Source organism: Ciconia boyciana, chromosome 22 (assembly GCF_034638445.1).
Source record: "Ciconia boyciana chromosome 22, ASM3463844v1, whole genome shotgun sequence".
Classification (NCBI taxonomy): Eukaryota; Metazoa; Chordata; class Aves; order Ciconiiformes; family Ciconiidae; genus Ciconia; species Ciconia boyciana.
In genome coordinates, this window is record NC_132955.1 from 1,009,402 (window position 1) to 1,025,147 (window position 15,746).

The following is a 15,746-nucleotide window of genomic DNA, read 5'->3' on the forward strand; positions in this document are numbered from 1 at the left end:
CCAAGGCGGTGCCTCCCTCTTGCGTCTGAACGGCTGCGAGCAGCCTGGCAAACCCCAGCGGGGAAAAGCCCGGCTCCACGCGCTCGGAAAGGCCCCTGTGCAGGCAGGGGAAGTTGAATTTTTGGAGCAGAAGCAGACCGGAGGTTGCGCTGCGTCGGGCTGCAGGCACGTACGCACACCCCAGCGTGAGTGCCGGTCTCAGCGCTGCCTGCACCGGCCCTCCGAGGTGCAGGCAGGGCTCGAGGTCACCTGCCTCCTCAGTGCACACGTAGGTGCTTCGCAGGATCGAGGCAATTTGGTTTCCGAGAGCAAAGTCTCCCAGGAAAGTAAACTGCGGTGAAGCGAACCCAGTGCTCCACCGCAGCGCGTGGAAAAGGGGTGGAAAATCAGGATTGTTGCAGGCGGGGAGTGAACAAACAAGACTCTGTTCTTAGAAAGCTGCCAGAAGCGCAAGCGGCTGCGCAGGCAGCTCCCGGTGTTTCCGCCACCGCGCAGCGTGCAAGCGAGCCTCGCCGGAGCACCCCGGCCCTCGCAGCGGGCAGGCTCACGTCTGCAGCCACAGCGTCGCCTGCCCGGGACGGACAGGGCCAGGGGCGCCGAAGAGGGAAACTCGGAGACTTTCTGCGCACTCTTACAGCTCTAGTACATTCGATGTTGCTCTTCCGCAGAGGGCGGCCGCCAGCCCCCATAAGCGGTGCTGCTCTAAGAGGGCACGTTCTACCCCAGGTGACTTCGCTCTTGCTTCCTGGGGGGCCCCTCAGCCCACGCCCGGCCTGCGGCAGAGCCTGGATTTGGTGACAGAGGCCCCCCCTTCCTCGCCGCAGCGGTTTGTCTCTGCCGGCAGCAGAAGTGCTGACTGTCCCAGCCAGGCTTACAGGAATGCAGCAAGAACTCCGTTCGGGTTAACGAACTCCGGCCCAGGAAGGGAATGACTCAACACCCAGCCCCTCGCAGGCTGTTTACTCCAACTCCAGACCGGAAGGCAGAAGGCGCAGCACCGCACAACACCGCGGGTGCTCCTCTTCCCGTTTCTGCAGGGGGTCGCAGTGGGAAACGCTCCCCAGGACCCCGCCGAGCTGCCGGGGCTGCACGTCCCACCCCAGGGCTGCTCCCACCCCCGGGAGGGAAGCCCACCAGGCTCCTGCTCCAACAGCACCAGAAGCACGGAGCCAGGGTCACTGCTTACAGAAGGCAAGGCGCTTTGGCTCCGGAAAGCAACTGAATCCACCAAGCAAATGCTTTGGAAAACCATTTTTATTTAAATAAGACTTTAAATACATTACATAAAACATTAAAATGAAACCAAGAATCTGTTACTTCACAGGGCATTAGGCAGCAGCTGCTAGCGACACATAAGCTCTGCGGCTCTATCTACAATGATAGTTGTTACATTAGTCCAAAATTGCTCCCTTGTCAAAAGTTTAACCCAAGGCAACGGTTCCTTGGGGTACGCTAGCCCGGTACCGTGGGGCGTGTAGGGTACCAGCACCTGCCAGGCCTGAACTGCAGACATCCAGCCTTGAAGTCGCTCTTCAGTCACTCCTCTTGTTCCAAGTCAAGCTTCCCCAAATCCCTCTGCCACCAGGAGCCAACACTGCCTAGAGGGAAGGCGCTATCTCCCCGTGCCATGTCACAGCTCGCGCTCGGTGCCTCGCTCCGTGTAGGACCGCGGGAGGCACCGCGAGAATTGCCGTCCATGGGAATGGAAGAGCAGCTGGACTGAGGAGCGATCCGGACAGTCTCTGGACTGACAGGCCGAGTCCCTTGGCTTAACTTGGACCATCTGGTTACTTTTAGCTTCAGGCTGGACCATGCCCAACGCCCGATTTACCTCTGTTAAATGAGGGACAGCAAGACGAGATAGCATGGGCTCTTGTCAGTTTATTACATCACTGAATTACACTAGTCCAGACTGAACAGTGGACCCAAGATGGTTACATTACACAAACTGGCTGGTTTTTAAACTTATGACAAGGGACAGATGGGAATTTCATGGTACGGAAATCTTCTTGCATAAAGCTTCAGTGACCCACAGGCACTTAAAACCCATGGACTTTCAGCTGGTCGTCTTTAGCCAGTCCAATCTGCAAGAAAGAAAACGCACTTTACAGCACGCTGAAGCAGCCAGGCCTCTGCGCGCATCCGTACGCCACCTGCGCCGCAGACACTGTAGAACCGTCAAATTTCTGCTCCCCCCTAAGGTATGGAACGAAGGTCAGACTGCAACTGCAAAGCCCTGCTGGGTGGCATTTGCCTCAAGCAAGAGTTTCAAGAAGAAGAGAAAGAGCTTCCTCCGTCAGCCTGCTCCTTGAACGCTAAGAAAGTTAGAGCCCGTGCGGTTACTAAAATAAGGGGCTCACGTTTAGTTTACGATTCCACTAGCACGCGCGGCAGACCAGAGGTATCCTACCTCGACGAGGAACTGGCATATGTTCTTGCGCTGGTCACCCTGCAGCTGAATCACTTCTCCATACTCGGGGTGTTCAATCACAGTACCATTGCAGGCAAATTTCTACGGCGGAGAGAAAGGCCTCCTTAGCAGGCTACAAACGGCCGGCGCCGCTCCCAGCCGCCGCAGCCCCCAGCCCCGCCACCGCGCCGGGGAGCAGCGGCAGCCCCGGCCCCGGCCCCGCCGCAGCCCCCACCTTCTTGAAGGCCTTCACCAGTTTCTTTTTATCGTAATCATCCGCGATGCCCTGGACTGTGGTGAGGGTCTTCCTGCCGTTCCGCTGCTGGATCCTTATATGGATGTAGTCCTCAGTGCCGGCAGGGAGCAGGTCATCACCCTTACTTGCATCAGCAAAGGGGTCTGCGGAGAGCGCCCGTCAGACCCCGGCCCGCCGCGCTCCCCATTGGCCAGCCCGCCCGCCCGTCAGAGGCAGGACCCGCCCCCCCACCCCCCCCCCCGCGGCTGACGCAACCGGCCCCGGGAATAGCAACTGCGCCACGGGGCGGGGCCGCCCCAGGGCGGGGCTGCCAGGCCGCTCCCCCGGCCCGGCCCGGCCCCGCCGCCGCACAAAGGGCCTCACCGAAGGGTTGGAGGTTCTGGATAGCGGACATACGATACGCTTCCCTTCCCTTCCCTCGGCGGAGGCGGCGGCGGAGGCGGCGGGGCGGCGGCGGCGCGAGCGGCTCTCGGCGGAGGATGCTCTCGCGGCGGCGGCTCGAGACGCTGTCAGGGGGGCGGGACTGGCGCCGCTCGCTTATATACCGCCTCCGTGTGACGCCAGCACGCACGGGAAGGGAGGGCGGCGATTGGCCGCCGCGCGGGGGCGTCACGCCGCACGGGCGAGCGCGGCCGCGCCCCGGCTGGCGCGAGAGGCGCGTGCGCATGCGCGGCGGAGGCCCGGGCCGGGGGGGCCGGCCTCGAGCGAGGCGGCGCATGCGCAGTGCCGCCGGCGCCTGGCGGGGCCTGGGGCCGCGCCGAGCCCGGGCCTCGGGGGCCTCTCGGGGCAGCGCCCGCCCCGGCCCCGCCGCCTCCGGTCCCCCCCCGCCGCCCTGCCGGCCTCGCCCGCGGCTTCTGCCCCCCTGGTGGCTCGCTGGGCCCAGCTCTGCGGCGGGCTGGCCGGGCTGCGGGGCCGGAGGAGCGGTGCCCCGGTGTGGGGCCCGGTCCCCGGAGTGTGTGACACAAGCCGGGGCGGGATCGAGGCCTCCGGCGTGAGACAAGGCCCTTGGGTGCAGGATCCCGGAGGTGGGACGGCACCCCCTGCGCAGTGCGGTGCCCAGGCTCCTTCCCGGCCCGGCCTGCTCCGTCCCCTGGCATCGTCCGGCGGCTGCGGTGACCGGCTGCAGCACCCTCCGGGCGGGCCTGGGAGCGGGAGCTGGCAGCAGTGAGATGCAGTTCACGTCCGAAAGCTGCTGGAAGGCTGAACGGAGATGTCGCCGAGGCCCACGGGGCTCCCCTGGGTGCACGAGGCGTTTGCTCTCCAGCCCGTGTCGTGTGGAGAGGGCCTGGGTTTCTGCCAGTCAAGCAGTTTTATCTCCCGATGATCAAAACGCACAGTAATCCCCCGCGCTGCCGGCCCGGGGGTGACACTGCCACATCCCAGTTACCTTGTGTGGGCCCTCGCAGCCTGGGTCTGGCCTCGCTGAGCCCAGCGCAGGCCAGTTCATCCACCCTGTGCTCCACAGCTGCACCTCTACGGGTGCTTTGTGGATGACTTCTCTACAAGCTCCAGCCTGAGAAGACTCAGACTCAGACTGGAGAGCTTGCCTGTGGACGTATGTTTGTCACTTGGCTATCACCATGATGACAGCCACCCTTGAAGCAAGTACAGCGCCATATGCACATAGAAATCAGGCTTCTGTACTCGTTTCCCAAGGCTGCTTGGCAGGGAGATGCTCTGAGGACACCAGGGTGCTGCAGAACACGATGTTCTTGAGCGAGGGCCTGGGGGCTCTTTGATGCCAAGGGGGAACACTCAAGGTATCATCTGAATCTGCCTGAAAAAGAAGCTTTTTTTTCCTCTTTAAACATGTAAAACGAGTCTCCTTGCACTTACTGTATTTCAACTCAGATAGTCAGACATTGGCAAGACTTAAGTCCTCCTTGCAGGGTGAACTCGATCCCTCTTTGCTGTCCGTCCTGAACGGCCGGTGCAGCGTGGCTGCGTCGGCTCATCGCCTCCCCGGTTCCCGGCTGTGCTGCATGGCTGGGGGATCGTGATGGCCTGCCTCGGTCGGGACATCCCAGTAACGCTGGTCACGGCGCTTGGAAAGGGGCAGTCCCTGCCCTTTTGTAATGTGCTGAGACAAAGGCGTTATCAGGAGTCGGCTCAGCAGAGCGATGAACCCCAATGTGACGTGGAGTGGGGGTCCCTCGGGGACCCCGTCAGCTGCTGGCTTATGGCCTGTGCTGCCCAAGAGCTCCGGGACTGCTGGGCAAAGCCACCGGTCATTGCCTCAGGGCCCCGGTCGCTGGTCAGTGGGAACTGGCGAAATCAGGTCTGGTCCTTGCCTCAAAGCCCTGTGGATGGAGACGTGACCGCACGTACTTCAAAATCAGATGTGCTTAATCCTGTGTCCAAGTCCTAATTTGGGGGCCAGGACCCTGGGTCTCGCTGTTCAGTACGAGCTGCTAAAGAAAGACAATTTATCGCTTTCCTGGTGCCTGCTGTGTGGCTAAAAACCCCTCGCAAACTGACGAGCGTCTCCCAGCACTGGCTCAGCTCAATGCAGAGCGGGGGCTGCTGGCAGATGATCGTCACATCCAGCTCAAAGATGTATTACGTGTTCTAAAAATACACTGAAACCCCAGATACGAAGAACAGTAAATCTCCTAGACAATTAATGGCGTCAAAAGCCATATAGATCCAGACGGAGTGTAAACGCTCCTCTGGGAGCGAGTTAGAGCTGCATTCTGAGCAGGAATATTGTCCCCAGGGGGACATGGGTCTGTTGCGTTGCATCTGTTGGGCTGTGGATTGTTTATCCCGGAGCTTATCAGCTCCTTTTAGATCTCCTGCGGCCTCAACTCTCATGGTGTAGGTGTTCCTGCCCTGCTTTGGGAGCCATCTCTAAAATACTACGTATTTTTGACAGATTATTGGCATCTGGGTGTGCTGCCATCTGTGGGTCCTGGCAGCCATTACATGGTTTAGATGTTGCATCATTCTTAGGGGTTTTATTTGAGATAAAGGCAAATGGTTTATCTTGCACTAGGTAGAAGGAATAATTTGCGCTGCTGTATTTCAGTGTCTCTCTAGCGTTTCTAAAGCATCTGTCACTTTTGTATGTCCGTGGGTGACAGATCAGCTGGCAAACTGGCTTAAATTTTCATTAAAATGTGAATTTGCTCCACGACCATCATGAACAAGCAGATGGCTCTTCTCTCTCCTCTTTTTCTGATCAGATTTTCTTTTTCTCCCCAAAAAGGAACCGTCTCTAGCAGCCATATCCAGACAGCCAAGAAGCAATTAGACATCTACTGCATCTTTCTGCTGGAGGCATTTCAAAGCCCTTACTGCAGCAAAGGGACTGTTTATCGAATTCAACGCCAAGCACTTGAACAGTCATTGGTACCCCCTGTCTTATGTCTGCTGGTGGGCAGACTGGTCTCACGTCTGAGATGCCCCAGGATGCCCCAGAGAGTCAATTTATCAGCGTCGCTGCAGATTCACAGGGTCCATGCCATACGCCGGGGTTTGTATCCTCGCCACTGGACCCCCGCAGCCTTTGGTAAAGTACCAAAGGGGCGAGTGCGTGTCAGACACCAGAGCTAAGCCCGTCGCTGGTGATGGGCTGAACGCCATCAGGGAAATGTTAGCATCAATTTTTCGTCCTTCAGAGCAGGATTCAGAGCAGGCACCTGCAGTCTCGGGTGGCTTCGGCTGGGCACCGGGGCTGAGCCCCCTGCACCCTCCTCGCCTCTGCCCATCTTTGGGTGCTGGGTCCCGACCTGCTCCTGCCTCCCTGCCCGCCCGAGGAGGTGCCTCGTCCCAGGGAGACGTTTGTCCCGGGCTCCCCACGAGGTGGCAATGCTGATCTCCTTTGCAAGAGCAACGCTTTCAGCAGGTAGCACCGAGTTGCTGCAGTGCCTGCCAATTAACCATCTCCTTCCGTCCTCTCCAGGCTCAACACCGGCTCTGTGCACAGGAAAATCCCAGTGCGTGGGGCCGTGGCAATGTCTGGTGAGCTGCCAGGTTTGGTTTAGGGTCAGCAGGAGGAGCAGAGAGGGCCCAGAGCAGTCTGTGTCCGTGTCGTCCCCTCAGTCAAAGAGATGGCTCTGCAGTCATGCTTTGGGCCGGGGGTGGCTTCTGGAAACCATCTTGTCCCTTAGCAGCGAGTCGTACACAGGGACCGCAGAGGGCCCCTGCGATGAGGAAGCGCGCTGATGGCGAGGGCAGGGGCTGCCCAGCATCAGTTCTCCTGCTAGACCCGAGGATTTCAGGGGGAAACGCTCCCGGGTGCACCTGCGTTTGTGCAGCACGACAGGCCCGGCGACCCTGGGGCGATGCAGCTCAACCCTGTGTGCAGGGGTCTGGTGACGGTGGTTCCAGGTGCTCACGGGTGCTTTTGGGTGGGCGACCAGCCCTGGGTTGCTGCAGGTCTCTCCCTTTTGAGTCCTGCAAGGCCATTTCACCCTGTGCTCTGAGTTGGGGGTCTCGGGGCCCCTCCAATACACCTGGGAAGCGTAGCAGAAAGGGAGGAATCATCCCAGCATTTCGCTTCACTGCTTCTCCGGAAGCTCAGAAATGCCCTCCGGGCTGGGACATTCCTAGAAACCAGCTTTTCTCCTCTAACATCCTTCCTGCAGCCTCTGTGTGACCGCACAGACTTGGATTCAGGATGAGCCGGATTTTTGATGTACAGTATTTGATCCCATTAATCAGCGAAGGCAGCACTGACAGGCGTTAGTCCTGGTGATTAACCTGCTCCTGGAAAGAGCTGAGGCATGGCTGGGGTGAGCCCAGCTGTCACCGGGCCAGAGGCGGCGCAGGGAATCCCAGACTATTTGCTCAAGCACCGCATTCCCTTTCCTTACACAGCCGTTCCTGGCAATTCACGTCCCAAAGTTTGCAGACCCTGAAAGTGTTTACTTAATGAGCAAGTGAACCCATCTCTGCCCACCCGAGGTCGGGGCCGTGGCCTGTGGGATGCTCTCTGCGATACCCATCCGTCTGTCGGACGCTCCTGGGATGGAGGCACTGGATGTGCTCTAGCACAGACATTTGAAGAAGGGTTTCAAATGCACCTTCCCCAGCGCTGCGGCGCGTCGCGGCCCAGCCCTCTCCCCTGCGACGCGCAGCGAGGGCACGTCCCGATTCCCGTCTAGCCCAGTGACCCCTGGCCACCGGTTTGGCCCCTGGTGTGTTGCAGTTAGGGCTCCCTAACGGCGTTTATTCACCCTCGCTCCCTCCGCTCAGCTCCCCCTTCCCCTGGCAGGGGCCCTCCTCCGCGCTGCTCAGCCTTTGCCTTTCCCAGCGCCGGCTGTGAAACCTCTCCTCTCCGCGAGGTGCCAGGAGAGGTCTAAGCACCGGGCTCAGCCCAGCCCAGCCGCTGGGGCTGGCGAGCAGGCACAAGCCCGGCCCGCAGCCCGGCTCGCAGCCCGGCTCAGCCTCTCCCTGCCCGCACTTGCGCCCAAGCAACGGGGGCAACGCGGCTCCCCCGGCTGGGAACGTCCCCGTGTCCGGCCCACGCCGGGTGGGCGCTGGGGAGCCCGAGCGGGGCGGGGGGCTGCAGCCCGAGCTGCTCCATCCCTCGGGGCTTGGGCTCAGCCCCCGCATGCCTGTGCAGGGGTGCTGGGGGTTGTCCCAGGGAGGGTTGTCCAGGGGCTGGGGGATCCCCTGGTGGAGCGGGTGCAGAGGAGGCCACGGAAATGATGCGAGGGCTGGAGCTACGAGGACAGGCTGAGAGCTGGGGTTGTTCAGCCTGGAGAAGAGAAGGCTGGGGAGACCTTATAGCAGCCTGCCGGTACTTCAGGGGGGCCTACAGCAAAGACGGGGACAGACTTTTTAGCAAGGCCTGTTGGGACAGGACAAGGAGCAATGGTTTTAAACTAAGGGAGGGCAGATTTAGACTGGATTTAGGAAAGAAATTTTTTACAATGAGGGTGGTGAGGCACTGGCCCAGGTTGCCCAGAGACGTAGTGGAGGCCCCATCCCTGGAAACATTCCAGGACAGGTTGGACGGGGCTCTGAGCAACCTGATCTAGTTACAGATGTCCCTGTTCTTGCAGGGGGCTTGGACTAGATGACCTGTAAAGATCCCTTCCAATCCAAAGCACTCTGTGATTCTATGATTCTACGATTCCTGCAGAGAAGGGGTGCTACACCCTCTGCTGCAGCCCCGGCCGGTTCCCGGCACGGGGCCAGGATGAGGCCTGTCCAGCACCCACGGGGATTTCGCCTGGCCGGGGTTCAGGCCCCCATGCACACATTGCTCAGTGCTCACATTGCAAGGGAAGGCATCAAATAAACCTCCACCGTGTCAGGGTCACCGGGGCCCGGACAGCCCCAGCCCTCACCTGGGGACTCAGCATCAGCCTGGAGCAAACCTGACACGGGAACAGCGATCGCAGGGAGCGGGAAGGGTGGGAGCAGCTCCCTGCCTGCCCTCGTGCCCAGCTCTCAGCACACCGGCAGCCTGTTCGGCTCTGCCTGGCCTTGCTCTGCCCATGGGGCTGTGGGAAGTTTGCACCGAAGCAGACGCCTGCTCGGGGCCGGGCTGTTCCTGGGCAGTGCAGGCCCTGCCAGGGCGTCCCGGGGTCCCCAGCGGCTCTGCGGGTGTCTGGTGGAGAGCAGAGCCACTGCTCTGAGACATGGTGACGCCTGTGCACGGACCACACTGTCCCCAGAGACATCTCTGGGCCCCCCACGGCTGCTCCCCCCCACTTAGGGATGGGGAGCAAGTGTGAAGGGTTTTCTGCTGCGCAGGGGCCCAGACAAGGTGGTGAGGGCAGCCTGAGGAGCTGGGACAGGGAGAGCTGTGATGGGTTCTTGCATTTGGTCTCTTCTGATGGAGGACGGGAGCGCAGCAGTGCCAGCACCAGGCGCAGCCAGTCCTGGGCTGACTCAGAGCCTCGGCATCAGGCTGTGCCGGGGCGGAGGGAGGGATCGCCCCTGCATGGCAGCTCTATGTGTTGGCCCTGGCACGGCCTGTTTGCACACGCCAACAAACGTGCTTTTGCCAGGCACATCCTGCTTTCTGCAGTTTTTCACACCTGGGTCACGCTGTCGGGACGGAGAGCTGCTCCGGGTGCCATGGGAAGGGGCAAAAGTGCCAGATTTTGCTCCCGCCAGCTCCCTCGCTGGGATGCAGCGGGGCTGGCCAGCGTGGCAGAGGAACAGCCCAGGACACAGGGGTCCCGCCAGGGATGTAACACATCTCCCGCTGCTTCTGCCCTGCACAGCTCCAGCCCTGCCTCCCCCCGTCCAGCTGGGTAGGGGCAATGTGGCAGTCCTGCCCTGCAGCCCCCCCTGCTGTGTCTTCCCCCTCCACTCTGGCTGAGCCAGGCAGCTTCACCCAAGCCCGGAGGGAGCTCCCTGCTCCGTGCCAGGGAGAGAATTTGGGCCACAGAGAGACCCTGGGAAGGGCCTTTGCTGGAGGACTTGTGGTGCTCACCACCAGCACCAGCACTAGCACTGGGGAGGTCTGTGGACAGAGGACAGCCCAGTCTGGGCCCTTTCCTGCCATGCTGGGTGCCCAGGTATGAGGATACCCCGAATGCCCAGGGAAGAGCAGTGAGACCCTCCTCCCAAGCGCCCTCACACACAGCCCCGTGCTGCCGCTGCTGCCTCGCACAACAGGGATCAGAGCAGAGTCCCCTGTTGCGGCACAGCAAGGGCAGAGGGGAAGAGGGGAAGAGCCTTGCCGTGCAGCTCTCCCCACGTGTCCGGGAGGCTCCGAGGCCCAGGAGAGGAGCAGCCCCTTCCCTCCCCGGAGCATTGCTACCTGCTTTGCACTGCCCCGTGCATCTCAGCCCAGGCTGGGGGTTACCCTCCTGCTCATGCCGAGGGAGGAACCAGCCCTGCCGTCCAACCAGCCCAGCTTGCAAAGAGCTCAGGCATCCTACCCTGCCCTGGTGTGACAGGGAGAGGACACCGGGCTGAATCCACCTCCTGCTGACCCGGGGTAAAGGGACAGGAGCTTTTTGGGGTAACAGCAGCAGAAATGGTGAGCACAAGGCAGAGCCTGGCTGTCCCCACTCTGCTGACTTGAGCAGAGAGAAGGGGCAGGGCAGGTCAAACACCTTGGTCAGCATCTGCCTTGCTCCAGTTTGTATTTCACTTACGAGGCAAAAACTGCGAGGGGTGTGAGCACGTCCCTCCAGCCTCAGCCCTGCCCCTTCCCTGCCCCACAGCCAGGCACACTCATCCCTGCCTACACACAGCAACTCCCCGGGGGCCAAACACTGGCTGCCGGCCAGCCCTTCTTCCTGCACGCCTGGCAGAGCCCAGCCCTGCCCGCCCCGACCTGGCACGACACCCGGCGCTGCAGAGATTAGCCTCTTACCAAACACTTGGCCGTGGCACCCACTCTGCCTAGCTGGGACGGGAGCCAGCAGCGGGGCCGGCCACGCTCTGGGGTCCCGGCACCCTGGGTGCTTCCCATGCTCAGACCTGAACGGGGACAGGCTGGCCCTGGGGAAGGGGAAGCTTTGCGGGCACAGCCGGGCTGCAGAGAGCACAGGTTACAGTGACAGAGGGACGCTTGTGGGGACCCCAGGCCCTGGGGTGCCTGAGGTCCTTCAGGGCATTGCGGCTGCGAAGCTCGGAGCCACAGCTCATGTTTGCTGCCATGTTCTGCAGCTGCCTGGCCCTCCTGTGCCCGCTTGTGCTGCCCAGGGCTCTCCGGGCACCCCGGGGGTGCAGGAGCAGCGTGTTTAGCTTGTCCCATGGCGCCAGGCAGCACAGAGCTGCTCAGGCCCCTTGTCTTGGCAGCGTGCGCGGGCCTGGCAGGGGGACAGGGAAAACTTGGCAGGCTGTGCCTTGGGGGTTCAGCTGGAAAACAGCTCGGCCACAGGCCCTTCTTTTGGCTACAAGACATGAGGGAGGCAAGCACCCATCTGCCTGCAGACCTGCCGGGCCTCACCCAGCAGCAGCACCCCAGAGATGTCACCAGGGATTTGCCCTCCCCAGGGACCCTGAATCCCCTCAGCTCCCCCTGAGCACAGGCATTGCCGTAACCGCACTGCTCAGCCGCCATGTGCTCAGCCTGTGGCACGGGGCTTCCCTGGAAAACCAGGTCAAGATGGAGCCGTCGCCTTTCCGCAAACGGCTCTGCTGCAGTTTTTGCTGCACTCGTGCCACGGGCTCAGTCTTGAGCTTGCCGGGAGCTTGCAGCTCGTCTGGGTCTGGGGGCTGGTGGCACAGGGCAGGAAGGGCTGGCAGGTTGAGCAGATTTCGGGGGCACAGGGAAGCCCAGGGTCCGGGTGCCAGCCCTGGTGTTGGCCCCGAGGCCATGGCACCCCAGCCCGGCAGCAGGTTCTCGCCAGGCTGGGGCCAGGTTTGGGTGAAACCCCATGGGGCTGAGGTCGGAGGTGGAGACACTGCCCTGCTCCCTGTTCCCCCATCATCCTCCTGCTCCAGGACAGGCTCAGGCTGAATTTCAGTCTTTGCCTTTGCTCCTGAACCAGGAGCAGGAATAAACAGCCCCTGCAGCCTTCCCCACCCGGAGGCTCTTTCTGAGCTCTTCAGCCTCGCTGGAAGCAAACACAACCCAGGGGACAAAGGCTGCCCAGCAGCCCCCAGCATGCACCCCTGAACAGGAGACCCCCCGGAGCCAGCGGGCGATGGGGTAAATCGCAGGTGTGTCAGCCCGGTGTTTCAGCTGACACGGCCGCCCTGCCGCGTCCTTGCCTCGGCTTGCCCCCACGCCCAGCGCCAGGCTGTGATTAGCGAGGCGGGGGCCTGCCTGCGCGTTCCCATCTCCCATGTCAGCACCGCCGCCGCCCTCGCAGGCGCTGCCAGCCAGGTGTGCCGCCCCGCCGCCCGCTCGCCTCGGGGAGATGCTGCCGCTGCGCTGCCTAATAAGGAAACCACCCGCTCCCTCCTGCTTGCAAAACACCTTGGACTTGGTGCTGTGCTGACGCCGCCCGTTCCCAGCAGCTCCCGGGAGGTCGTGGAGGCCAAAATGGGGCCCTGTTTCCCCCAGCTGGGCTGCAGCCGACATCCCTGGGACCCTGCGGAGCCGATGCTCCAAACCCCAGCAGGGTCAGTCGCTGGGGTCCCAGCACCCTGTCTGCAGAGCGAGGGACATGGGGAGGTGACGCAGGTGGGGAACCGCAGTCTGAGCACAGGGCAGCCCCATGCCGTGGGACCCACACGCCATGCACGGCGTGCATGGAGCCCCAGCTCCCAGGCCCCGTGCTGCAGGACCCAAAGGGCTTGCTGCCTGGCTGGCAGTGCCAGCTCTGCACCGTGTGCTGCGCTGGCCTGCCTGGTGTGAACCGCATCCCTGGTCTTGCCAATGAGCCACGGACCGGTGCTGGGTGCAGAGCCTTGCTGCAGTAATGCTCACATTCCTGCGACAGCTTTTGCTGGTGCTCAGCCCAGGCTGCTGCAGCACGCACCCGACAAAGCCTGCAGCAGGACGGCAGTCCTGGTGTCCCAGCGATCCCACGGTGGCCTCAACACTGGGTCACCGACACGGGGTGGGAAACACAGCAGTGGCTGGAGGACAAAGCAGGCAGCTCCAGTGAGGGCTGTGCAGCAAAGCTGGCTCGGGGAACCGGCTGCCTGCATCTCTCCGTGTTCATGGGGAACAGGGAAAGGCAGAGGGGACAGGAGGGATTCGGGTCCTTCCCCACTGGTTCACCAGCCAGGAGGGATGGGATGTGTCTGCAGGGGCTTGGTGGGTCCAGCCCTGTCTGTAATTTGGGGAACGCTGGCTGTGGGCAGACACAAGTGCCCTGAGCAGAAACGGCCCCTGCACCCCAGCGCGTCCCACGAGTTCCCACGAGTTCCCCTGTCCCTAACAACAGCCCTGGGTCCAAGCCCTGTGTCCTGGGCAGTCACTGGGGAGCTGTCCCCAGCCAAAGCAAAGGTGAAGGGCCTGGCTGGCCACCTGTGAGGCTCCAATCTCTTGGGGACACCGGTGCAAAGCCCCACAGGCTCTGACCCCCTGGGGAAGCACAGCTGGACCCAGCTGTGTCGGGGCACTGAACCGCACTGCAGCCCGCACAGGGAACGAAGGCGCCAGCCCTCCCCGGAGCCTGCAGGAGCTCCCAGGGCAGCAGGAGAGGGGACGGGGCTGTCTGCAGCACCCAGGACAAACCTGAGTTGGGGCTGATGGGACCCCCCCGTCCCCTGAGCCTGCCGGGCTCCCCGGGCGGGGCTGCGGCTGGGCTGCGCAGGTGGAGTTATTTCTCAGGAACTGGCTGATGGTGAAAGTTGTTTCCCAGGTGTGGCCCAAGAGGAATGTAAATCCTCTGAAGTCTTCGTCTCCCCTGTAATTACTGTCAGACAAGTTTCAGCTTGGAGCTGGGCCGCCCCAGCTCCAGGCATGGGAGCGAAAGGGGGTGACGCAGCCGGCCTGTCCCTGCAGCGTACATGTCCCCTCCTGCCCCAGGAACGCGCCCGTTGACTCACGGGAACCGCAGGGGCGGTGAGGCCGGGCGGTGCGGAGGGGAGCACCCACAGTCAGCGTGCTGGGTGGGTGCACCCCACTGGGCTCGTGCAGGCGTGGAGCCCCACGTCCTCCAGCCCAGATGTCCCATGGAGTGACTGAACACCCACACGCTGCACCCAGGGGATGGAGCCTTCTCCGTGCCGGAGCAGGCAGTGTCCCACTCCCAGGGTCTCAGCAGACCCAGGAGAAAGGCACCTCCCTGGGTCTGCGGGGTGGGTCTGGCCGTGCAGGACGCAGGCTGGGCTGCAGCCTGGCCTGGCCCTTGCCCCGAGCATCCCTCACCCTGACCAGCTCTGCAGGCACCGTCCCCATGATGTTGCCACTGGGCCAGCAGACATATTTCTGACAGCTCTGAGACAGCGGATGCCGAAGCGCCTCGGCTCGTGGGGCTATCAAAATAAAGGGCCATTGCATGGGGCTGACGGTGTCTGGCCCATCTCAGGGGAGGCCTGTGCAGCCACACAGCTGGAGCCAGAGCAGTGCGTGGGGGCCAGGCTGCCTCCGGCCCCTGGCAGCCGGGTGCGGGGTGCGGGATGAGCACGCTGAGGGTATCCCCAGAGGGGAAAACCACTTGGGAAGGAGCCCTGCACTGCTCCTGCACACCACAGCCGGGTCTCTGTGTGCTCGTGCTGTGCAAGTGGGGGTCAGTAATAGGCGCGCGGCCAAGGGCTGTCGGCTGCAGCAGAGCAGAGACAGCAGCCACCGAAACCCCGTGTGCTGACGGCAGTGCAGGGGCTGCACGCCACAGCCGGGGTGCCAGAGGGACGCTTCCCTGCCAGCCTCTCGGAGCGGTGAGCAGCGAGTGGTGCCATCTGTTGCAACGAGCCAGAACTACGTAGACACGTGCATGCACACGCGTGTGCACACCCTTACACGCTTGTTCGCATTTGCCTCCTCCCCTCTGCACCCGAGAAGGGCGAGGGCCCAGCTCTGCCTGGCAGGACGCAGGCGCCGGCCCAGCGCCAGACCCACCGATGCGGTGGCTCCGAGGGCCTGGCTCTGCCTGCAGCGGGAGCGGGAGCAGGCGCTGCCTGCCCGGCCACGGGGCTGCCAGGGCGCAGAGTGAGGGCAGGAGCCCAGGGCCCGGCTGCGGCCAGCCCCGAGAGCTGCGGCCAGCCCCGAGAGCTGCGGCCAGCCCCGATGCGATGCACGAAGCCTCACCGGTGTGGCGGTCCATGCCCTGCCTCTCTGCAGGGTGCTGCCCGCGGGCCCCATGCACAGCGCGCCCCGGGTCCCCTGCGCTGCAGGAGCCCTTTGCGGGGAGCGGCCCTGGCAGGACGCAGGCAGGGAACGGCTGCCCGCACTGGAGCAACCCCTGCACACCCTGGCAGACCCCTGCATCCTCCCTGCACACCTTCGTGCACCCCAGCGCCTCCTCTGCGCAGCCCTCAACACCCCAACGCACCCCAGCAACCCCTGCGCACCACTGCACGTGCTGGCGCGCCCCAGGACCCCCTGCAACCCCTGCACACCCTGGCGCACCCCAGCACCCCTCTGAACACTCCAGAAGCCCCCCCGTACACCCCAGCACCCTGCTGCACGCCTCAGCACCCCCCGTACATGCCAGGAGCCCCCTGCACACCGCAGCAGCCGCCTGTACACCCCAGCACCCCCCTACACCCAGCACTCCCCGCACCCCCTGCAGCCCCCCGCACACCCCAGCACCCCCGCACCCC

The 15,746-nt window shown here is 62.9% G+C and overlaps 1 protein-coding gene across 1 annotated transcript; it reads right to left on the reverse strand.

Moving 5' to 3' along the window:
• Positions 1–1,866: 1,866 nt before the first annotated feature.
• On the reverse strand, positions 1,867–3,191 carry EIF1 (eukaryotic translation initiation factor 1). The gene is made up of 4 exons (XM_072886083.1): positions 3,030–3,191; positions 2,646–2,809; positions 2,411–2,512; positions 1,867–2,084 (listed from the first exon to the last, which is right to left on the reverse strand). The coding sequence occupies exons 1-4, from the start codon at positions 3,058–3,060 to the stop codon at positions 2,040–2,042; spliced, it is 342 nt and encodes a 113-aa protein (XP_072742184.1). The 5' UTR covers positions 3,061–3,191; the 3' UTR covers positions 1,867–2,039.
• Positions 3,192–15,746: the final 12,555 nt, after the last annotated feature.